Raw genomic sequence first — 24,319 nt, forward strand, 5'->3', positions numbered from 1 at the left:
CATCCACAGGTATGCGAGAAATGAGATACTCACCAATCCGGAGCACATACATGATGGTTTAAACAATCAAGGAGCCATGTGTGGGAGCATGGTGAGCGACACCATCATTTTGGGAATAATGTACTTCCATGCATGAATCGGTGGTTGGCATGAACCAATACCAGGTTGCAACATCCATCAAAGTCAATATGCCAGCAGATGATCTTTTCGGGTCATTAATTACTCATTGTCCCATAAGCGCCTCCCCATCACCGAAAGAGTTTTGCCATTGTCCTGCTACATGCATTCATGATGGTTGTATTTTTGTTGATCGAGCACTATAAGCGGCAATGATCCAAGTACATTGTTGATACTAAAGTGAAGCCCTATTTGGGTTGAGTACAAAGTATGATGCAAGAGTTATGGTACAAAAGCAAAACATGGTTCTTTGATATGCTATGTTGGTGTTGTAGCGTTGCTTGTTGATTATCGTCGCAAGAGGTAAACATTGTAAGAGAGAGGGGAGAGGGATTTAAGGGTGGAAAGGCTGAGAGAAAAAAAGGTTCCTCCACACGCAATAAAAACAATCCTCACGTTTATGATAGAGCCCTATAGCTACTGAAAGCTTGTTACCATTGGCAAGGATGCGAAGAATCCAATGGGATCAAGTAGCGAAAGAGGATCTTGGGTAAACAACTTTCAATTTTGAGCTCGAACAAGCAACCTTCCCAAGCAAGCGTCATGTACGCATAATAGCGATGATTCAGCTCCACCTAGATCAAGCCTAAGGTTACCATGCTATTAACCACAACCATCACCCTATAATAAGGTCAAGCTATTGCTATCATAAACCCGGAATCGTGCGATTACTATTTCGTCCATTCTCAAACTGCAGAGCTTGGCATAAAGTGGTACGCCACCTCCAGCGATATGTATTAGGCCTGCCGTATGGTATCGGTCATTTTGACCTGCAGCTTCAATCGATGGCGATGGTCATCCACCTTTTTCGTTATTAAACATCTCGCTTGTGCCACCCGATATCACGAGAATCGAGGTGTATGAAATTAATGGAGGTTCTTCTGTACAAGGTAGCACTAGTAGTATTCCTCTATGAGAACCTTGTAATAACAGCATACGGTCGTGAAGGTACATTGATTCATTATTACTCTGCTATACGTAGCAACGAGCGTCAAGGATCACTGTGCATGGCAAAAATGCATTGGATGGGTGATATTATAGATCACCTGGAAAGACAATAGCGAAAAAGTGATCCTGAGTTTGAACCATCCGATACATGAACAACGAATCATTGACGGAGGCGCACCGTAAACGTGAGACAAGACTTGATTCCCGCTAATTCAGCCGACAGGTACATAATACAAACAGCAAAGGTTTTCGTTCTTGTCATTCTTCCCCTTCCCTTTCCTTTTCAACGCATACCGCTTGTTCCCATGGGGTTGTCGATTTGGCCTGGTCTCTACTTTAACGATATCTCATACCTCTCCATTGGAAGCCTGGTGTATGGCTTGGCGATTGTAGCGGCTGCTTTTCATAGTGAAAGCTCAACAAAACCCACACCCTACTCAAAGTTTGGTAATGGTCCAAAAGCTTCTCTCGACAGCAAAGTGGCCATGTACATCATCTATCTCCCAGCTCTTGTCTCAGCACTTTACATGAGAGAAGAAGTTGTTAATAGTGTTATTTCACGATACACATTGGTCGAATCATTTTACTTTATTCACTTTGCCAAACGATTGATGGAAGTGAGCTATGTGCATATCTATACATCCAAGACCGATGTTGGCACCATGCTTACTATTTCAAGCACCTATTTCTTGACGACGACATTGACTTTGTTGAATTTACGACGTGTTCCCGAAAGCGTGTTTGGATCGGGATGGCTTGCACTGGGCATGGTATGCACTATTGTCGGCGAACTTGTCAATGGATACCATCATTGGCTATTGCGTAAACTTCGACTTGCAGGTGGTAATACCGCTATTGTCAACAAGAAGTTGGACGACCAGAGAAAATACACCTTGCCCTCGGGTGGACTTTTCGAGTATTGTATCGCCCCACATTATGCTGCAGAGCAGTTGTCATACATCGGTATCATGCTCATGTGCCAAAACGTGGCTGGCATCGTGCTCAACCTTTTCCCAATGGTTTATCTCACTCTCCGCTCCGCTCGAACCCACGAATGGTACGCTTCCAAGCTCTCGAGTCAATACGAACGATCATTGCTACAACACCGCAAACGTCTCATTCCGGGTGTTTGGTAACCCATGGCAACCTTACACGTATACAAAGATACACGATATACGTAGATACCTGAAATATAGATCATATTATGTAACCCGGTATTTGAAGTCATGGTTGTATTATAGAGTATGTTGGATGGAAAGGGTTAAAAAAACATTAGCTGAAAGATGCAAACATCACGATGCACCATCTGATGATGATGATGATGATGCAGTGCTCGCTCATTTATAGTGGGGCGGAAGCAAAGAAAGCCTATCGTGCATAAAAAGGTTGCTGGTAAATATTCCTTGTGCCCCCTTCTCACGGTTCCCCCATTTTCTTTCCTCTTTCTTTTTTCTTCTTATCTGGTAAACGAACAACCACAACCATCAGCAACCCATCCTTATATATCTATCTATTGCAACATGCCGCGACTTGTCGTTAAATGGTAATAGGAATGAATGCATCCATGTAACTTTTTTTCTCAACACGAGTTCTATAATAAAAAAAGGGGAGTTCCACTGGCACTCGTTACTGGGGCGGTTTATTACTACAACTCTAGTAAGCACAAGAGTGACCATTCCCAGCCATTAAAGTTCGAGCCATCTGGTCAAGCTGATCATGATTCGGAAAAATTGGAACACATCCGAGAAGACTGGAAGGAACGTAACCAAGGAATTGGCTTGCGTGATGTCAAGTGAGTGCAACAACCATCATCACCCCAGCTTAACCATGCTAACGAATTTGACCCGATTTATGCAGCCGAAGCGGAGGTGGAGTATAGGAAAACAATCATCTCTTCATTGTGTGTGTGTGTGTGTGTATTTCCCAAAAGTGCCCAACAACAACAACAACAACGATTCAGCTAGCTAGCTATCTTGTGCTTATCACATGTTAACGATACGAGATCTACAGAATAAAGTACATAAGCATGGGTGTGACACACGTATTTAACTCACATTACCTGTACTCTTCGATATTGTCAAAATCCAGAACGACTATACCAAAAGAAGGAGGAACCCAAAAGTTAGTGCATGGAAGAAGAGGACACCGCCAATCCTTCTTTTACACTTGCCTAGATCACGCTTTGACAATGGTTTCTTGGTTAATGGGCAGATGTTGCGTTGACCTTCCCAACTTGTTAAGCAACGGACCCAACTTTCGTACCTATTGTAAACACAATACCTTAGCTTTCAAAAAGGGATCCAGTAAATGCATGCTATCTTACCCCATTACATGTCCATATTTCGAAATGGCAGGCTTGACAACCTCTTCAAGAGTGATCGGATCGATAAAACCAGGCAAAGGATTTGTTGCATGTGTCATGTTGGCATTGGCTCCCCATCCAGTTGCATCGTTTTCCTTTCCATCACTATCCTTGGCCACACCTTTGCCTTTCCATTTGCTGTTAGCGGTGGGTGATGCATTGTCAACAAGCCCTGCTTCGATGGCTGCTGTGGTGGGTCGACGTTGGCGTTTGCTACGACGACGACCTGATGCATCGTCATCAAGTCGCATAGTGTAACTTCCTGATCGATCATCGTCATAGCCAATATAATCATCATCAGAGGATTCAGGTGAATCCGACGCACCCCATCGACGATCTTTGCCACGTCGTCGTCGAAGTCCAAGCGTGGTTTTTTTGGATGTTGTAGATGCTGCTGGTTGTTGTTTCTTTTTCTTACTACGTCCACCACTACTACCACCACCACCATTGCCATTGCTATTACTGCTGGATGCCGCTGTAGTAGCTGTACTCTTGGCTTTTGATGATGACGACGGTGATGATGATGATGAAGCTGCAGTTGCACCATTGTTGCTGCTGCTGTTGTTGTTTCGTGCTGATGAGTGTTTGTTGTGAGATCGAAACGTCTTTTTGACCCCGCCATCAGCTGTCTTTTTGTCGAACAAGTAATGTGCCTTGCCACGCTCATCCAGAACGTAATTGGGATCATGAATCTGCTTCGTTTCCACCAGGAGCCGATAAAAGTTGGAACACTGATAGCCGACACGACCCGGGATTGCCATACTGAAAATACCCCATTGTCCATTCGCACCCACTTCATCCAATCGCTTGTAAAATAACTTTTGCTCATCCTAAATATCGAGTTGTGTATAAGTAAACCTTGCTCATGAGAATAACGCATATAATTCGCTTACCTTTGACCATTGTCCTCTACGTTGTACCTCACCAGGGGCATTGAAGCGATAGTAATAGCTGTTGGGGTTCTCATTGATCATCTGATATGCGCGAATACGAGCTTCTGACCACCCCTCAAATGCCTTTTCAGGATCCTCTTCTTGATGCTTTTGTGCTTGTTTGACAGCTTCATCCAAGCAAAGGCGACCACCCATACGATATTGTCTTGTAGATAAAGGAATGAGTAATAAGGATCCATGGTATAGTATGCATTTACCTTTTGGCATTGTCATTGGTGGTTTTCCTCAACGTCTCGGAACGCTTTTTCACCAATAGATCATATGCGGTTTTCTGGGCATCAGTCATCGTTGAAGCTAATATTGCAATGGTGTATAAGTAAATGTTGACGTTTTCTTGATGAGTGACCTACCCTTTTGATACGTTTCATCCACATATTTGGACGCTACGGACTTGCGGATTTCATGAAGGTATCCAGGCTGCGTCAAACGGTAGACGACTTCTTCCTATTGTAATCATAAAGCTTAGTTTTCAGTGATAAAGCGGGGAGATAGTGGATGGACCTACTTCATCATTATCACAATCTCTCAACATGGCAGCAATCTCCTCGTTCTCCACGTGGTCGAAAATGGCACGAATCTTCTTAGCTTTGCGGGCTCTCTCGCGTCTCTCGTATGCTGCAAATTGCTTCTGATGCTCTGCGACTCTCTTTGCAACAAGTATCTTTTCTTCTTCGGTCAACTCTTCGCTGAAAAAGCTTTCCTTGTGTACGACTTCCATTTTTTGGCTAGGATAAAAAGGATAAGTATACATCCCCGTGTGAATGAAATGAACCCATAATACCTTTCAGGTGATGATGCCGATGATGCATCATTGTCATCGTCTGCAGTGGTGTCATTGCTCTGATCCTTCTCATCTTTCAATGGGATATTTTGATCATCTTCATCATCATTCGATTCTGGTTCTTGAGGCTTGTTGCTACGCAAACGTTCCTATAAGCGGATGATGTCGGTGTTAGCCGTGTGCATGATTTGACATGGCAACCCCTCCCCACACACACCACTTGACCCCATCTCCATACACGCTCATCTCCTCTTCTGTACTTGCCACAACCGATGCAATCTTGATAATGTCTGGTATGATGACCTCTTGCCAGTGTACGATCTTTGGTCTCTCCTTTGCATGTTTAGTGTCTAAGAGAAGAAACAAGCACCATAAGCTGACATTGTTGCGGCATAATAAAGGAATCACCACCCAAACGCGTCCAGTGGTTTGACAAAAGAGTCATTACGCACCTTCATGGAAGAAATGAGACGTTGTGAATGCTTGCTTCTGTTGCTCTTCAATGGACTGCTGCTTTTTGTTGTTCTTGGGCGGCATGGGTTGAATCCAGTTGAATGAGAGAAAAGAGTGTCAAAAGTGGAAGAAAGAAAGGAGAAAGCTACAAACAAAGTGGGTGATGCTGCATCGCGTTTCATGTTATCATCCAACCAGAACAAACAAGCTCACATGATCAACACCCTAATTTAAAGATCGTTCACAACAAAAGATAATCACACTGATTTTATTCGTATCATCAAAGGATGTGTGTGTAATGCATTAAAGCATGTTGGATGACTGTTGCTTGACAGCCTTTTCTTGCTGAATGACTTCCTTATCCAAGCCGAGCTGAGCATCGGTCCAAAGAGGGGACACCTTGGGAGGATTGGCCATACCAACGCCAGCACGACCTCCTTGAGACACCCAATCGTTGACACGCTTGAAACCATAACGATTCCAAATGGTCTCAAGAGAATCCACGAGATGATCAATCATGCCTTGATTGTGACCAGGAGTGGGAGTGATACGAAGACGTTCTTCACCAACAGGAACGGTGGGATAGTTGATGCTTTGGACATAAATGCCATGTTCAGAGAGCAATTCATCCGAAGCCAACTTGGCTTGAGCAGCATCACCAAGCAAAACGGGGACAATGTGAGAAGGATTAGGCACCACAGGAATACCAAGCTCATTCAAACGAGCCTTGACGACACGTGAGTTGATTTGTTGCATTTGACGTTCCATGTTGGAGACCTTCAAGTACTTGACAGATTGCATGGCACCAGAGACAACAGCGGGTGGAAGGGAGGTAGTAAAGATGAAACCAGGTGCATAGGAACGCACCATATCAACCAATGATGCTGAAGCAGCAATGTAGCCACCAACCACACCATAAGCCTTGCCGAGAGTACCGGTGATGATATCAATTTCATCGAGAATTGAACCATTGCCAAGTGTGGGATGAGCTGCATTCAAATCGAAATCAAGATGCTCGGCAACACCGGCACCACGTGGGCCGTACATGCCAACTGCATGCACTTCATCAAGGAAAGTAATGGCACCATACTTTTTAGCGAGATCGACAATTTCACGAATAGGGCCAATGGAACCACACATCGAATACACAGACTCGAATGCAATGATTTTGGGTGTAGCAGGATCAACCGATTGCAACAATTCTTCGAGATGAGCCATATCATTATGGCGGAAAATCTTCTTTTGTGCACCCGAATGGCGGATGCCTTGGATCATGGAAGCATGGTTCAATGCATCCGAGAAAATGACACATCCAGGCAATTTGCCGGCAAGCGTAGCAAGTGTAGCATCATTGGCAACATAGCATGATGAGAAAACAAGGGCACCTTCCTTGTGATGAAGATCAGCCAATTCGGATTCGAGACGCAAATGCAAATCGGCATTGCCAGCAATGTTACGAGTACCACCCGCACCAGCACCATAGCGGTCTAAAGTACGTCTATCGTCACGAAAGGTAAGTATGTGTTGTGTATGTGTGTGCATGTGATGCGTTGTTTATACTTACTTCATGGCCTCTGTCAACACTGGGTTTCTTCCCATGCCCAAATAATCATTGGCGCACCACACAGTGACTTCATCTTCGACACGAGCAGTGTGAGCACGAGGGAACTTTTGAGCAAGGCGATTGATGTTGTTGAAATAACGATAGCTCTTGTCCTTGTGCTTCTTTTCCAATTCATGTTGATAAAATGATTCATAATCGAAATGCTTGGACTTGGTTTCAAAAGAAGCAGGTGTTGTTTCTGTCACGGTGGCAACAGGGGGACGCACTACATCAAAGATTTATGTGTTAAATGGGATGCGATAACGTTCCCCCAAACAAGGGTCTTAGACACATTACCTGCTGCAACTTCAGATTGCTCAACGGCCTTAGCCTTCACAGGAGTAGTGGGCTTTTGAGAGACGACTCGCGAAGTTGAAATGCCACGGGTTTGAATGGCTTGGCTCATAACAGGACATTGCTGGGCCTTGTTCAAAAGAGCACTACCAGGCTTGGCAGCAGCGGCACCCTTCGATTGCAAAGCAGAGAGTCTACGCAACGAAGATGCTGATGCAACGTGCAAAAAGGGGCATGATTTTTTGGCTTGGACAAGTGCAACCTCCATTTCGAAATGTAAAGAAGTTGAGTAAGAAAAAAAAAGCTGCACACAAGAGTGGGGGGGATAAAGAAGAGCAAGAAAAAGAAAGATACCATTAGAGGAAACCGCCTCTGAACAAAATAAAAACCACCGGGGTGCAATTTTTTCCTACTCCGTGTGCCAATCGAACGGCAGATTGGTAATGACGATGGCCGCCCCATCGCGTATTCAGGTTACCGAGAAGTGAACTATCGTTGCGTAACCTTGACTAATGCTCAACACGTGAAGTCTATTGTTCTTGTTCTTGTTCAAATGGGAAAATCAACCTTGTCCTGTGGGTAAAAAACATGCCTTGTCCCTTGTTAAAAAGGATGCACTTGGAGCACCTTGTCAAAGGAAAACAATCAAATGTCTCTTCCCCCATCACTCATTTCGCCGCGCTTTAATTCTCCGGTTACAAAGAACTATGATTACAATAAACAAGGTTTTCTGCAATGTCATCCTTTTGTTCTTCTTTGGTAGTCCCTGCTTTTCAGTGGGAAAATGCAACCATACATGTGGGATCTCATATCCAACGAGGTGATTGTTGCCTTGTATATCACTTTTTGATATCAACCCCACAATACCACTATTCCGATACAGCTGAGCCCTTCCTCAAACTTTTCCCGGTTGGCAAATTTAAACATGAATCATTCAGCCTTGTATCCCCAATGACCAAGCTATCACCCAGCAGCATCAGAACATGATTACTATTTGTTAAGTAGAATGCCTATGATAGCCCCTACTATGCTTTCGGGATCAATCAAATGGGCTGATCTGTAGGAAGGCTGGTCGGCAATTTCGGGATGCAATGAGTCAAATAGATGTCTCATGAAACAAAGAAAAAAAAGTTTTCTAGCACAGCCATCCAGGAGAAAGACCACACACACACACAGACCTCATGTTCGATCCACCACCATGTGCTTGCATAAATCCACATACCAAATACAGCATATAAGAGATCAAGTCATCTCGATTGATCATCCACGTTTTGTTCTCTCACACTCATTATTATCCCTTTCAACCATTTCCCCATATCAAAACGACATAGCAACCTATTAACTTTTGTACATGTGTGTGTGTGCATGTTTCACTCTTGGGATTATAATAGATATACAACGTAGTACGGGAAAGGGGAGACCATTTCTACCGAGGGGAAGCCACACGACGTTGTCGTTCGAGACACTTGTCAACGATATCACCTCTACTCATCCTTCTTCCTTTGTCTACTTGAAGCGAGTGTCGATACAAATAATAAGCCGGCTCCTCACTTTTCCGCCTATTTTTGTTGGCATCATCATGTCGATCGGTTGATAGAATATCCCTTGCACTTTGATCGAGGACCAAATCATCGTGTGGTAATCCCGTATCGCTCACACTCCGTAAGCCGAGATACTTCCGGCGCGATTTACCCGATCCAATAACACGTTCTTCAAGATCATCTGGAATCACAATCATCCCTGCTGCCACGCTCACACGTCGACCTGTTGGATTTAATAAGTGTTGATCGGGCAACATATCCGTAGGTTGACATCCATGATCCACGTGCTCATCATGAGGTGATAATTGACCATGCTGTTCTTCTTCTTGCTCCCTTTTCAGCCATTCTTGCCGATTGGTTTTGAGAATAGTCAAAAGCTCTTCTGCTTTGGGGAACATGGCGGCAAAGATCTCAAAGTAGGGTGATACTACAAAGTCCCCAAATTGCAATCCAATGGTGGTTTGCTTCACTTGATCCTTATCCATATTCGGTGATACTGGTAATCCATGTTTCTTTTCCATTTCGCCCTGACGAAAGAATTCTTCGCACACTAATTCGGACCATTTGGTGCAAATAGGCCATGGTCTTAATGCATTGCTGATATCAGCCGCATGTAAAATGATTTGGCACAACATTTGTCGTTCTTGGTGATCCAGAAATTTGGGTTGGAGTGGTGATGATGCCCCATCATCAAAGAATGTCTGTGATTGGAAATTGCGTAGCGGGCTTGTGTCGCTTTCGAAAATATCTTTCATGTGGCCACATGTGTTGTCATGGTTACTGTTGCTGCCGCTGCTGTTGTTGTTGTTATTGGTATTGTTGTTGTCTCCCGAATGAAAGCAATAATGTGATCCTTCTCCTTCATTCTCATCACGATCCACCATGATCTCCAATAGGCTAGCGAAATTCTCTTGTAATTCATAATGAAAGACCATGTCGGTGGCAAGGATCATTTTGATAATGGAGGTGCGAAAACGGTCTTCGGTTGTCGGTATGGACTGACGTCGGCTGGCTTGTTCGACGTTGCGGAGCAACTTGTGTTTCGAGAGGAGATCCATTGCCAACGTGCATGAATAACTTTCCAGCACAGACTTGTTGGCATATCGGATGGCTAATTCAGTCTTGAGCTTGACTTGATAATTGTTATTGTAACCGGGCTATATAAAAGACCACAATCAATGCGTGGAGGTGATGGGAATACAATAATTTACAACTTACATGCCCGATATCGTGACACAAACCAGCAATGAACAATGCTGCTACATCCAATCCAGACAAGTAATTTGCAACTTCGCAGTGCAATAACATGTGATATAGCACAAGACTAACATCAGCTGCATGATAAAACGAATGATATGGATTGGGAAGATAGCCGAGATCCACGTCGATCAAAAAGTCAAGGAAATCGGATGGTGTTATATCGAGTGCATTGAATATGTGTAGTCGCTGTGCACTGCCGAGTATCATGCCATAAATCTCACTACGAGACTTATCCAGTAAGGTATAGTCCAGTGACGAATGTGCCGGTACATCAGGATCAGCGATCTTGATCATCAACTACAAAGACCACCATGAGCACAATGGAGGACGATTCCCCTTCCATACTCTTTGGCTCACCTGTTCTATTTCAAAGAGGTCCTTGGCAGGTAGCTTGTTGTGTCGTAGTACGAGCATGATACGTAAAAGACTGTAAAGAAGAAGAAATAAACCGACAATGTGGGTGTTGGTGTGCGGTGTGGCAAAAGAAGGAAAAAAAACGGATGCGTGTGTGGGTGGGTGGGGTGTGCAAGGGTTCGTTGGCTCTTTTTTTTCTCACCCAGTACTCTCTCGCTCTCTCTCGCTATGCTGGCTCTCTCTATCTCTATCTCAATCTCTGAGCCTTGATAGGAGAAGGATGACAATGGCTTCAAAGTGGCCCGTGCTAGTAGTTTCCCATCCACATAATCTAATGCGCTGCTATATCCAATTTTAACATTGTTTCCGAAGCTGTGGGAGAATATATTTACTGCTGATGCTGAATATGGAATATAGATGAATAATGCAACGATAAAGTACAGATAATAAAGGGAGGCTTAATCTCTATACTCGTTCATGAAAGACTTGTGGAACTTTTCAATGTTGGAGCAGAATTGATCAAAGAGATGTTCTTCAGGCAAGAACGTTGAGCGGAAATGCCAGGTGTCCTTTTCTTGACCGAAACCAGAACCTATATCCACGCATGAATACTCTATCCCCATATGTAAACATCAACAATAACACATACCAGGAATGACACAGACACCAGTAGCTTCAAGCATTTGAAGAGCATAGAAAGCATCAGGGCTCATGTTGGCAGCCTTGGCAGCATCAATAGCCTTCTTGGGCAAACGAACACGAGGGAAGAGATACATGGCACCTTGAGCATCATTGCAGGTCATGTTTTCCAAGTTGTTGAAGCAGTTGGCCAATTTGGTGGCACGACGACGAAGGGACTCGTAGATAGTACCAACTTCCTTTTGATAGGATTCATAAGAAGCATCACCTTCCTTGGGAGGGTTGGTCATCAAATCAACCATGACTTGACCATGAACGTTGGGGCAAAGGGAGATGGAAGCGACCTTGTACAATTGCTCAAGCACCTTCTCATCAATGTTGACACATTCAAGATAACCACCACGACGACCACACTCGCCAATCATACCCTTGGAGGTGGAATGGAAGGAGAAAAGCTCAACGTTTTGGTACTTGTCACCCATGGATCGCAACACCTTCTTGAAGCTGTGGAAAGGACGTTGATCAGGTTGATAAATGTTGGTTTGATACACCTCATCGGCAAGCAACACCAAACGTTCCTTGTGGCAGAAATCAATGACTTCACGCATGTTTTCTTCAGTCAAGCATTGACCAGTTGGGTTGCCAGGATTGATAATGACAAGAGCACGCACATCAACACCCTTAGCACGGGCTTCTTCAACAGAAGTCTTGAGGTCAGCAACGCTTAATCCCCAATCTTGCTCTTCCTTAAGGTAGTATGGCACAGGGGCAGCATCAATCAAAGCCAACGTGGCTGAGTAAAGAGGATACTGAGGAATAGGACTAATAACAAAAGGGCATTAGCATTGATCCATATACATGTGCCCATCATACAATACATACATCATGAAACCACTGTTGGAGTTTTGAGTCAACAATTGCAACACGTTTTGGACACCAGAGGATGCACCTTGAGTGAGGTAAATGTGATCGGGGTTGGCAGGGTAGCCATCGCGACGCTCCAAAGCCTTGGCAACGTTCTCACGGATATGAGGGATACCTTGGGAATGCGAGTAGGCACCAACACTGCCAATGTGCTTCAACAAAAGTTCAGCACGCTCAATGGCATCTGAAGGGTACAACTTGTTGAGAGTCTCACGGTTCTCAGGCTTCAAAAGATCAGGGTTGTCAACGAGCGAGGCAACCTTAAAGAAAGAAAACGATGAGTCCCTTGCTTGTATCAAACAAAATACGCCCACGCTTTGTACGTACCTGACGGAAGAAAGTAACAGGCTTTTGGTTCAACTGTTGGGGATTGCCAATGTTACAAAAGACGACGCGATCAAAGCCCTTGTTCTTGTTGGCTTGCAATTCCTAAAGGCACACTTGAAATGAGACACGCTGGTTACTTCCATTTTCGCATTCCCAAGCCTTACCTTGCTAAGAGCTTCAGCACGAATGGGAAGAGCACCACGAACAGCATACTCGGCATTGCGAATTTGAGGATTCATGGATTCCACGGTCAACACCTTGCCTGTTGTCACTTTTGTTAGTTTCACTGCTCATGTTTCCACCACAACATGTACAACAAACCTACCAGTGGAGGCAGCGCGAGACACGAGGTACAATCTCGATGGCTGAACTTTGGTGCGAGTAGATAATCTGCAAACTTGGCGAAGCATACTAGGATATCATTTAGTATACAATAAAGCATTCATTGTTGAGTAACACGTACGTAATGAGATAGGGAAAAGAAAGAAAGAGAGATGAGATGCGTGGTTTTCGTGGCGAAGACCTGTCAAACCCAAGATCCAGTCTTAAATTTTTTGCTTTCTCCGCGACGTTTGTGCTACCCAATGCATTGCTCGGATCTCATTGTGTGAGCTTATCTATTTCCCCAACATTACAAATGTCGTCACCAATACATCTTCCTGTCCCATCTTGAAAACATACAACATAGGGTACATGAAAGACACTATTGGATTGAGCTATGTCTGTTAGAATACTATATAATCACCAAGATCAAGCTGCATTTGGTGCATGGGAAGAGCTTTCTCGGTAAAAGGTGAGGTATATTTGATTGTAGCACGAATCCGAGCTATAAGTAAAGTGCTGCTACACACGCAATCCGATTATATACCCTTAGAGCCCAATGGATGCCCTATAATACTACAACTCGATTGCCTGCTAGTTACTTCCCCACGTTTACTTTGACTAATTAACTTCATAGACAATAAATGCACACGCATTACACGCTATTCGGAAACGGATCAACAATTCTCGCACTTCCATATACCCGAAACTAACACAGCATTTATGTTAAGATAAAACATACGTTACCAGCTCTTGCTTCATACAACCATGGTAGCTAACCCGTTACAAGAGTAAATGCTTCATGCTGCTTACTCTAAAGTACGCAAAGATACAATCGAAGAGTAACTGCTATTAATGATCGAGGCGCTAATTACACGTGTAACCTTATTACGTGCATAGCAGCTTTATATGACTCTCACACAACAACGGCCTATGTCATTCACGTATCTACTTTTGGACAAATGGCATTCCGGAATAACCTACTGGATGACTTCGGCGATGATCGGGTGATGACCGAAATGATAGGGGATGGGGCATCCTAGCATAAGGAAAAAACTACAAGCAGGCCATGTTCAGTGTTCTAATTATGAAAAGTAGAGCTTGCTCTCAAGCCAGTACGTATTGGTGGAGAACAAGTACATGGCCCAGGATTTGAATCTTCAATATCTAAGGTCAGTAGATCCATCTAAATAGGTCGCATACAGCATGATGATCGCCTAAAGCTATCCTTGTTCTACCAATTTGTTTTCATCTCATCCTAGTTTATGTGCTTGCGATCTCAAGGATCAACTTTGCTCAACACCATCTTTCAATGTTGGATAATAAAGGAATGAGAAAGTCAATGGTTTGCTAGATGCTGTATGCATTATAATATACCACTATTCGAACCACAATGTAATATCATGCATCGACCCTTCCAGTCCCGCCCTTTCGGTTAGTTACACAAACGAGTCCTCCTGCATCCTTGACTCTATCAGGGTCAAACTACTTGACAATGAACAAAGATCACTCTTCTTATAGCATCACGCTTACAAACATAAAGGTGCCTGTATCTCCAAACTTTACAATCAAACGTGGGGTTTTAATATATAGATGTGCTCGGCTTGGCCAACAGCACGTTGTGTTAAAGTTTCGCGTTCAATGTCGCAAACAGCCCAAAAAATATTTTTTGGTCGTCGTCGTCGAAGAGGTCGACCCCTGGATCCAGTTTGGCTGGTGGCGACATTGCGAAATCTGGGATTGGCAAGCTTGATCGTGAAACTTGCACCCAAGGTGCAGTTGACCAAGCCGAGCACATTGCTCTATTCAAAACCCCACGTTTCATTGTCAAGTTCGGAGATACAGGCACCTTTATGTTTGTAAGCGTGATGCTATATGAGAAGTGGTCTTTGTTCATTATCAAGTATTTATATGGAGGCTTTTGGCCTCAGATTTATTACGCGGGAGTATGTCAGAGAGTGATACCCCGCAAGCGAAACAAGATTGATACAATGAAAGTTTTAACGCGAAACAGACAAACGTAATCGGAAAGGCCTAATGCCTGAAACAAATAAGGACCTCATGTCCACAGAAGGATTGGAACCGGCGACCCCGGGAAACGGAAGGAACTGGATAGCCACTCGGCCAGGGGGGGATACCCCCGTTCATTATCAAGTAGCTAGACCCTGGAGAGCCAAAGATGCAGAAGGACCTCTTTGAGTAACTCAGCTAAAAAGTCAGGACTTCAGGGACAATGCATGAAAGGTACGCAACCCTCACTTTTATGTCATACATTGGCAGCTAACAGCCACTTTTGTGCATTCCCAACTTTTGTGCATTCTATTGTAGGTGGACGATGCTCCTGCTCTAGACATTCATTTCCATGATTAAAGTAGGTTGATCCGAGCTGATTTGGTTGAGTTACGCTCACACAAGATTACATCGGTTGAGCTACATCGAGCGTGCTTTATGTCCAGAGTGATGTAATCTCTCTTTGACCGCAGCTCAGTCAAATCAGCTCGGATCAACCTACTTTAATCATGGAAGTGAATGTCTGGAGCAGGGGCATCGTTCCCATGCAGTGGATCTCGCAACAGTGATGATTGGATAAAAGTGGCCGTTAGCTAGCAATACATGCCTGTTCCTAGGTGATCCATAAAGTAATTATACATTGACCCTTTCATTCATGCAAACGTAGCTGTGTTACACAACACGACCCTCTGCATCTTTTGCTCTGCCAGGGTCCACCTACTTGACAATGAACAAAGACCACTCTTCATATAGCATCACGCTTACAAACATAAAGGTGCCTGTATCTCCAAACTTTACAATGAAACGTGGGGTTTTGAATAGAGCAATGGGCTCGGCTTGGCCAACAGCACCTTGTGTACAAGTTTCACGTTCAACGTCGCAACCAGCCCAAAAAAATATTTTTTGGTAGGTCGTTGACAAAAGTTTCAAGAGGTCGACCCCCGGAACCAGTTTGGCTGGTGGCGACATCGCGAAACCTGTGATTAGCCACGATGAACTTGAAACTTGCACCCAAGGTGCAGTTGGCCAAGCCGAGCACATTGCTCTAATAAAAACCCCACGTTTGATTGTAAAGTTTAGATATACAGGCGTCTTTATGTTTTACCTATGCTGTAAGCGTGATGGAGTTGCTTTTTCCTAGTGGATGGTGTCGGCTGCATTAACGGAAAGATGAAGAGCTGAGTGAAACGGCACGTGGTGGTTACACAGACACGTTCTTGACAGGTTGCTACACAAATGGATGATGATGATGATTGCCTTTTGTAAGTAAACAGCATCCAATAATGAAAGTATGTCAAGGTATGCATCACATTTGCATGTAGGAGAAAGTCAAGCTGCATAAACCAATTTGTATATGTAAAAAGATACGTATACATATTGAATGGGTCACTCATCCTGAAACCTCAATGGAGGGATCTCTTCACTTTTTCTCTTCTCAAGCTCATCCCACTTCCCACTCCTCCTTATTGTATCACAAAAGCCATGTACTTCTTGCATGACCGATAACCGGACCACCTTTATTATTCCATCTTGGAAGCAATAGTATGTAATCCACAAGCTAGCAACCTCCAACAAGCGTGTAATAAATAAACAATGCTTTATTTCATCTAGTAGCTATCTTGCTAATGTATATTGCCACCACCATCGTCGTAGTCGTCCTCCGTCATCATTTGTACTCGTACTTGTCACCAGTCGTCAATCTCATCCGTCACCCCAGGTCCAAAAACACACAAGTTGAAAAAGAATGGGACCAAGCAGGCTTCCTTTTGAATCTCGTTGTCGTCATCATTGTCATTGTTGTGGATGGGGTGACCATGCTAATCATGGTAATCGTCGTCTCTATAAGTAAAAAGCAGCCAAGTTAGACCACCTGATACCGGGAATGATGACGACTTGGTAAACCGCTAGGCGATCCTCTCTAAGGAAGAAAGCGGATCAGAAGGAATTTACAAACCAAATCACCACCATACGAGCAACATCGAGCGATCCCTTTGTTCTTGAGAAAGTACTGCACGAATCACGCAAGGCCAGGCTCATAGTTTTCCTCATTCATCCTCTCCAAAGAAAGAATGATTCCCAATCCTTCCAATCATTTTCCACCTCATGAAAAGAAATCCTCAAGGGAAACAACGAGCCTATCACGAGAAGAGCGCGTTGGTTCGCACTGATGTCAAAGCTGTTGCAAATCCTCTTTTACCTCAACACGGTGACCATGCTCTTCCAACAACCCATCGTCATCGACCCATCAACTCAAACGCAGGCCTATAGAGCCCTGGACGCGTTTGAAGAAGCCTTTCCAGCACACTTGGATAGTGCAGAGCGACGCAGCGGCCACTTGATACAGGCTGGGACTTGAACCCAAAGAGATGATGATGATTCCCCAAGTTGCATTGCCTGACCAAAGAAACTTATTCAATTCATTGTTAGCACACACATCCAATAAACGCCTTTTTTCATTGTTTGTTTCATTGCAATTACCTTTTCCATAGACACAAGAACCCCTTTGTTGTTGGTTACTGGAAACCGACAACCATGGTGTAGTAGTGTAGTTGAGCCGAAACAAAGCGCCAAACCAGCCAACGTCTTGAGACCAAACTTGCCCTCTATACAAGCTAACATGTCAGTGGAACCAGTTCAGCTGCAACATTGGACTCTGAATGTACCTGTTGACACCAAGCGTAGAGCGGGAATAGCAACGAACAAGAGGAAGCAACGATATCGCCATGGCAACCACCATCCACCAACCACGCTCATTCCTCAGCACTTGGACACACTCACTCCCTGACAATGCATGTTCAGAACTACATTAACACCTCACAGCCAACAAGAGCACTCTTCTATAATACATTACCTTGATCGAGATGTCGTGAATGGAATAAGGAAAGGTGGGAGAAAAAGAAGAGAAGCCTTGTTTCAAGTCGTGGAGCTGCTGTTCCCCAAGTTTAAAATCCCCTACTGCTATTACACTGAGGCCACTCATCAATTACCCTACACACACCATCCACCCATCATGATCATCACCCTCATGATATTAGACAATGGATACACGTAAATAAAAGAAATGATCCTCACGTATAGCAAAAGGATGTGTGCCATTTTACACTTTACATGATAATGATGATCCAACGACAGCCATTGCCTTACTGCTATCCGGTCAGCTCGGATCAAGAAAGTTGAATGCTGGGCATGCTGGGCTGGAGCAGGACGATGGTTCGCATGCATTGGATTGGGCAACAACGGCGAATGAGTGACTATCAGGTAATAGATGCCTTTGGCCCAAGGCTTCGAATACGGGCTTGTAGAAGACTCTCGAGACCACCGTGGTCAAGGCATGTGGATACAAAGGTAAGATGGATGAACTCATCACAAGTCACTAACTTAGTTGCACAATAAACAAAACAGTGGCTCTCACAATTGTGTATTGAAAAAGACATGAATTGGATAGCGACATTTATGATAAAAACCCGATTTGCAAAAACTATCTAATGGCAAGGGTGCTGAAGGGATCAATATTGCATCGGTAATAAGGACATCCCAAATCGTAACAGCTCTTTACGTTGCCAAGACCACAACCGTCTCCAGCATGAGCAAGATGAGCTTGTAGTATGTGTGATCCACATTCTCCTTGTTTGTGATGACTCCTTTGGATAGAGGGAACACGACTGATGGTTTCACAAGAAGTACACAGAACCGGTCTTGGTGTTGCCTTGTCCTCGATATAATGTATTCACATCTAATAAAAAAATTGCATTTGAGGTACTATAATCACCATTTCATGAAGTTACATACCAAGTTTTTATTGCTGATGAGATCAATAGCAACATAGTCAAGTTGCCACTTAAACCGTACCCTCGGTAGATTGATGACAAAAATCAACCCGGCAAGGAGCCAAGCAAAGCGGCATAACAACCGGCACTTCCACCTTGAGAATCCACCGGTACAAGTAAAGGTTTACAAGCGGCAGTGGCAAAGTAGAGCAAGTGGTGGAGCCTTTTGTTTCTCTTAGAGCGGACTTAAAACAAGCCCAATCAAACGCTGGGCCCACCCTCTTCCCTTTCTTTTTTTTTTGTCCCGTTTCCTCGCCATGATCCGTAACGCGTTTGACCATTTCATGCAGACAAGTCCCTCAGCATGGGATCTCGAAGAGTGCTTTGTTATATATCGTTCCGCTGATGCATCACTCTCGATTCACGATGTTACTACCAAGATCCAACAAGACTTGACACGCGTAGCTGAACTTCGACCGCATCTCACTAATAAAGCAGATTCCCTCTCCGCGACTTTAAAGGTAAGTATGCTTTGGTTCCACATAGGACGAACCATTGAACAAATGATACTAGATACTTGATAACATATCACGCAGCGAGAAGACTGTGCTGACAACCGTGAAAATTGCTGACCGTTGGGAATCAAATGGCAAGGTCACTGTGAATCAATATGGAAGTCAAAGTACATCATCAGGCGAACCATTATCCAAACGCAAGGTCCACGATTCTACTACGCCGGTAAGCAACACTCTTCTCTCTACAAAAGAAGCCCATTAATTGTTTTCAATAGCTACTTGCGCTCCTATAAAGATGTAAGTCCAAAAAAAGCTTCCTGTTATGTGGCAAAAACATCTAATCATACGTGATGATCGAATAGGTAACATCTATCAAAGAGGCGAGAAAGATCATATTCTAGCAGCAAGTTTGGGATAACCCCATATATACGAGAGGACAGCTTCGATTTCGATTGGATCAGATCATGTTACTATCAGCTGTAAGTATCATCTTTTATTTCTGGGTGTATGTTTATGAGTTAACGAGATGACAGTGTACAGGAGTTAGAAGCTGGCAATATTGATTCGGATGAACGAACGGAAGCTTGGCTCATTGGAAGAATATGGGGTATGGTCGATAAGGCGTTTAATGATCTGAAGTTGTTTGACGTGAGCAGGTAAGTACATGATTCGCATGAAATGATCTACATTTAACGCCTTTACTTTCTAGAGGGGAGAAGAGCTGCCAAGCTTCGTCAGTGAGGAAGAACAAGAGCCGTGTGCCTCAAGGTGCTGATGCATTGCAACGCAAGAAGATGGGACGACGGCTAGATATCATATTGAAACGGTTGAGACTCGAAGTCGGCGGAGGAGAAGCAGGGAGGCACACAGAGCACGATGACACCAAAATGCTCAGGGAGAGGGACTTGAAACTACCAAAAGTCTTGAAGGACATGTTGTCGTCGTTGAGGCAGCATACATCGGAGAAGTCTATGGCAAACGTGACGGTAGTTGGAATGTTGCAATACGGTATGTGTACAAGAGTTTGTATAGATCTTCATTATCAGTCTCATTTAGCTGTCTGTAGGCCTAAAGATGTCCTTGCTGTTGATGGATATACCTGTATTTTACACCTGTCGCGTCTCAAGGACGCATACTGTTGCTGTCCCCAATTGCGAAGAACATCTTGGATCATTACGAATCGTACTGTACATGGCATGGTGCGCAAAGATCATCATACGACGTTCCTTAGAAGCATTGAACTCCGCCGATACCGATTCTGATTCTGATTGTAGCATGTACTTATGTCACCTACAAAGGAGTCCCAATTCCCTATCAGATTGAGAGGTTGCCTTTTGCCTACAAATACACATACCACAAAGGGTCCATCAAGGAACACGGCCAAATGCCATTACATAGGCATCAATGAGCACGCCAAGTGGAAAAGCAATGATGTGAGCTACATAGATGAATGCTTGAGTACCCTCATTTTGTGAACCACATAAAGACTATCCTTGAGACTTACCAAAGGCCATCGATGCAGACAAGTAGAAAGAAAGGTTGTATGATAGTGTTGGCGACCACATCAGCCTTATTTATATGTGAGTGGGCGTGGGATTGTTGTCATGATGGATCGAATTGATAAAGTGGACAAGCATCTTGGAGTGCTGAGTAGAGTAATGGAAAATCAACAGCTGATAAATTTGTAGGTGACATAAGTATGTCCTCTGATTGTAGCCTTGAGGATGTGATGGAATTGAGCGATATTGATTATGACATACCATCAACTTTTACGACTCCTGACCGAGAAAAAAAGCATCGCACTGCCAAGTAGACTCTGTTGCTCCTCCTTCACCGCTTCCACATTTGTATATATCTTTTATGTTGTCATTATTTTGCATGAACAAGTATTCCTTGAGTCATTTTAGCCACCACATATTATTGCAGCCATCAGTGTAGCTTCAAGTAGAAAATGCCGAACAAAGAAAGCCTTAGGATCAATCATTTAGCTTGCTCCCCCTACTCATATCCCTGTTTGCCTAGCCATGTGTCTCGCCTTTTGTTTTGTAATTGCCCATTTGTTTGTATTACATCATTAGATACGTTTGTGTTGGATAAAGAAAGATTCAGGGCTCCCTTGCTCACATGACTTGATCTCATTCACTAAGGTAACCATTTTCACTGGGATGTCTCACTTCCGCTCAACTTGTCCAGTGTGCCAACTTATAAAAACGGTATTCATTCTCGTATCTGTGCAACATCAACCCACGTCTGATGCGAGTTCACTTTTCGGAAAGGACTAATACAAAACGCTATTATAAGGAATACATCGGCATAGTAGCGTTGGCAACAATTGGTTGCCATGGAGATCACCAAGGTATACTCCTTGGTGATGAAGAGGGAATCATAACATAGTGTAAGGCCACTCTGAGAAGGCTACTTTCTCAATTTTATTGTTATTAAACTAGCACTTGTTTGGATTAAACGCTAGTGGGCTGGAACACAAGAAGATCCTCTCTGAGTACCAAAAGAATGATTGTCGGCCGAAACGATCCCATTTCTATCGATCCTATCAACCCCTTTCTTTGTTTTCCGCACTACCACCACCACCACCAATACCAACACCTCTATCGCCAGTCGTTCCTTCTTCATTCCATGCGCGATAAGTCATTGTTCGTAAAAGTCCTCAAGATCGCTGCACTTGCCTACATTAGCTTCTCGCTCCTGTATGCAACCGCTCATCTGCTGGGTATCAAGAAATCGACCTCATCGAGTGGTCAACTATTGCCACGGTCAGCAAAACGAGTGGAACCTTTAACCGTATCCCAATTGCAAGAACGTTACAATGGCAATCAACAAGTTGGCTGGAGTAGTGGCAGTGGTATGTATTGGGGGGTTGTGTATGCGTCGGTGTCTATAGGATGACATGCTGGGACCCATATGGATGATGATACTGATGAGGGATATGCATTGACATGGATGGTTAGGAACCAATTCGCAAAAGGAATTCATCAGCGAAGACTTGATGTTGGAAAAGGTGTTTTCAGATGCGATGGGACCGTCCAAAGTGATTCCTTATTATCTCAAGGCAAAGGAGAGCTCGTTTGACAATGAGGAGGTGACAATCTCAACCTTGGTGACACACAATCGATTCCACGTATTAAGCCGACTTGCAACACGATACAAAGGCCCAATTTCAGTAGCTATCCATGTTAACGATGATGACAGCAAACAAGTCATTCTCACCGATCTTCACCGCATGTACGATGCCAATCCGGATATGGGACGCTATGTGGATATTCATTTGGTGGTGGATCGTTTTGATCGACAATTCAACATGTGGCGTAACGTTGCCAAGTTCTTTGCGCGCACAGACTATATCATCATGTTGGATGTGGATTTCCACCTATGCACCGATTTCCGTCAATCGCTTAAACAACACCCAATACTTATGGACGTCTTGCGAAGTGGCACTGGTGCTGTTGTCGTCCCTGCATTTGAATACATTAATGAGGAGGATGGTGAGGATTGGCGTGATTTTCCAAAGGACAAGGATGCTCTCAAGGAAATTGTGGCGGCTGATAAGATCGACATGTTCCATCGATCTTGGGTGCGTGGTCACGGATCAACCAACTATACTCGCTGGTACGCATCGGATGAACCCTACAAGGTCATTGACTACAATTATTCCTACGAGCCATACGTCATTTTCAAAAAGGAAGGCACCCCCTGGTGTGAGGAACGTTTCATTGGTATGTTGTTTTTGCATCATTCGTGAATAACAATGGCATCTCATATCGATATTTTATAGGTTATGGTGCTAACAAGGCAGCATGTCTCTATGAAATTTACTTGGCTGGTATTGACTATTGGGTATTGCCACATGATTTCTTGATTCATCAAACACATCATTACCCTGAGGAGACGCGTGCCAAGGAGGTAAGGGATCATGAAAAGTAATAGCATACATTTTACTGACATCCTCGCTTCTTTTAGCGCAAATACAACAAGAAGCTCTACGACTATTTCCGGGAAGAGGTCTGCTTGCGTTATTCTCGTACGATGATTGCAGCTGGATTATGGGACACGCCTCGTGCCGACAATGTCAAGCGTGAATGTTCCAAGATCAAGGGTTTCAAAGAGATTGTCTCTCGGATGTACACCTAATTCTATCCTCTTTCTCCCCTCTCGCTTGGTATCTTTTTCTCAGCATATCATTATCCCATGTACAGATCCTCCCTCCCCACCCCTACTTTTCCCAAATCAATCAGCATTATCTTTTTTAGAAAGCATCTCACCCACCCACCCACTTTTCATATACTGCATGTATTCCAACATTTGACCTTTTGACCGATACATCCACAACCCTCCTTCATCACTCGATTACACATAAAGCTTAACAGCTCTAGACTCATATAAGTTGCCATTCATTAGTACAGTGTTCATGTAAAAGGATTCATTTGAGCTCAGGGGTCGCATGTGTTTTGGTTGATTTCGTGAATGCAATTCCTTACCCCACAAAACGGTTTACTTTCCATTGCTTTGACAACTATGGGCCCGCGTACTTTATGGGACGTGATGCGATGTTTCGTAAACAACCACACTTGTAATATGAGCAACTTGCTATTGGAATCCTTCAGTGTATGTCTAATTAGAATGATTTGCCCAGTCGCTTTGTAAGAGATAACTCGATAAAAATAATTGAAAGAAGCATACCAATGAGCGGAAGCTCTCTATTTCAAATGCGTGACATGCGGCAAGAGTGATCATGTGCGTCGCCGAAATCACGCAATGCGCACGTAATATTATCATCTCCTTCATGTCTTGCGGGGAATGGTGTCACATCACGTAGTAATGCATCATCTTCATTGTGGGGAAGCTGATCAAGAAGACGCGAATCAGAGTAGTCCATGACATCGAGAAAACAACTTGCATTACATACATCATGCATGATTTTAAGACTACTTGCATTGAGCATACAGCTACAAACACCGTATCAGCTTGGACACTAGTTGTCTATGTTAATATGTAAATGATCCTTCTCCTTGTGAATGAGAAACTTCTCGAAGATAATACAGCATCGTAAATGAAATCCTTGCTGACAAATTACC

The 24,319-nt window shown here is 43.8% G+C and overlaps 7 protein-coding genes across 7 annotated transcripts; 3 read left to right on the plus strand and 4 right to left on the minus strand.

The window, feature by feature from the left end:
• Positions 1 to 1,430: 1,430 nt before the first annotated feature.
• O0I10_010519 (uncharacterized protein) lies at positions 1,431 to 2,261 on the plus strand (the record flags this gene model as incomplete). The annotated part of the gene is made up of 1 exon (XM_058490498.1): positions 1,431 to 2,261. One exon carries the CDS (start codon positions 1,431 to 1,433, stop codon positions 2,259 to 2,261), a length of 831 nt encoding a protein of 276 aa, XP_058338752.1.
• Positions 2,262 to 3,107: 846 nt separating this feature from the next.
• On the minus strand, positions 3,108 to 5,758 carry O0I10_010520 (uncharacterized protein; the record flags this gene model as incomplete). The annotated part of the gene is made up of 11 exons (XM_058490499.1): positions 3,108 to 3,129; positions 3,185 to 3,218; positions 3,296 to 3,387; positions 3,449 to 4,317; positions 4,381 to 4,585; positions 4,638 to 4,734; positions 4,791 to 4,884; positions 4,946 to 5,165; positions 5,222 to 5,370; positions 5,486 to 5,571; positions 5,674 to 5,758. The coding sequence occupies 11 exons, from the start codon at positions 5,756 to 5,758 to the stop codon at positions 3,108 to 3,110; spliced, it is 1,953 nt and encodes a 650-aa protein (XP_058338753.1).
• Positions 5,759 to 5,977: 219 nt separating this feature from the next.
• Positions 5,978 to 7,839, minus strand: O0I10_010521 (5-aminolevulinic acid synthase; the record flags this gene model as incomplete). The annotated part of the gene is made up of 3 exons (XM_058490500.1): positions 5,978 to 7,172; positions 7,239 to 7,503; positions 7,575 to 7,839. The coding sequence occupies 3 exons, from the start codon at positions 7,837 to 7,839 to the stop codon at positions 5,978 to 5,980; spliced, it is 1,725 nt and encodes a 574-aa protein (XP_058338754.1).
• Positions 7,840 to 8,997: 1,158 nt separating this feature from the next.
• On the minus strand, positions 8,998 to 10,786 carry O0I10_010522 (uncharacterized protein; the record flags this gene model as incomplete). The annotated part of the gene is made up of 3 exons (XM_058490501.1): positions 8,998 to 10,269; positions 10,331 to 10,669; positions 10,730 to 10,786. 3 exons carry the CDS (start codon positions 10,784 to 10,786, stop codon positions 8,998 to 9,000), a joined length of 1,668 nt encoding a protein of 555 aa, XP_058338755.1.
• A 398-nt stretch (positions 10,787 to 11,184) lies between these two features.
• On the minus strand, positions 11,185 to 13,026 carry O0I10_010523 (uncharacterized protein; the record flags this gene model as incomplete). Its single annotated transcript, XM_058490502.1, has 6 exons — positions 11,185 to 11,318; positions 11,376 to 12,187; positions 12,248 to 12,549; positions 12,617 to 12,718; positions 12,781 to 12,878; positions 12,942 to 13,026. 6 exons carry the CDS (start codon positions 13,024 to 13,026, stop codon positions 11,185 to 11,187), a joined length of 1,533 nt encoding a protein of 510 aa, XP_058338756.1.
• Positions 13,027 to 19,031: 6,005 nt separating this feature from the next.
• On the plus strand, positions 19,032 to 20,491 carry O0I10_010524 (uncharacterized protein; the record flags this gene model as incomplete). Its single annotated transcript, XM_058490503.1, has 7 exons — positions 19,032 to 19,235; positions 19,288 to 19,452; positions 19,670 to 19,708; positions 19,770 to 19,885; positions 19,939 to 20,068; positions 20,125 to 20,237; positions 20,296 to 20,491. 7 exons carry the CDS (start codon positions 19,032 to 19,034, stop codon positions 20,489 to 20,491), a joined length of 963 nt encoding a protein of 320 aa, XP_058338757.1.
• Positions 20,492 to 21,863: 1,372 nt separating this feature from the next.
• O0I10_010525 (uncharacterized protein) lies at positions 21,864 to 23,375 on the plus strand (the record flags this gene model as incomplete). Its single annotated transcript, XM_058490504.1, has 4 exons — positions 21,864 to 22,089; positions 22,196 to 22,960; positions 23,020 to 23,147; positions 23,205 to 23,375. 4 exons carry the CDS (start codon positions 21,864 to 21,866, stop codon positions 23,373 to 23,375), a joined length of 1,290 nt encoding a protein of 429 aa, XP_058338758.1.
• Between the last annotated feature and the right edge of the window lie 944 nt (positions 23,376 to 24,319).

This window comes from Lichtheimia ornata (genome assembly GCF_029851405.1).
Source record: "Lichtheimia ornata isolate CBS 291.66 chromosome Unknown scaffold00071, whole genome shotgun sequence".
NCBI classification, from domain to species: Eukaryota; Fungi; Mucoromycota; class Mucoromycetes; order Mucorales; family Lichtheimiaceae; genus Lichtheimia; species Lichtheimia ornata.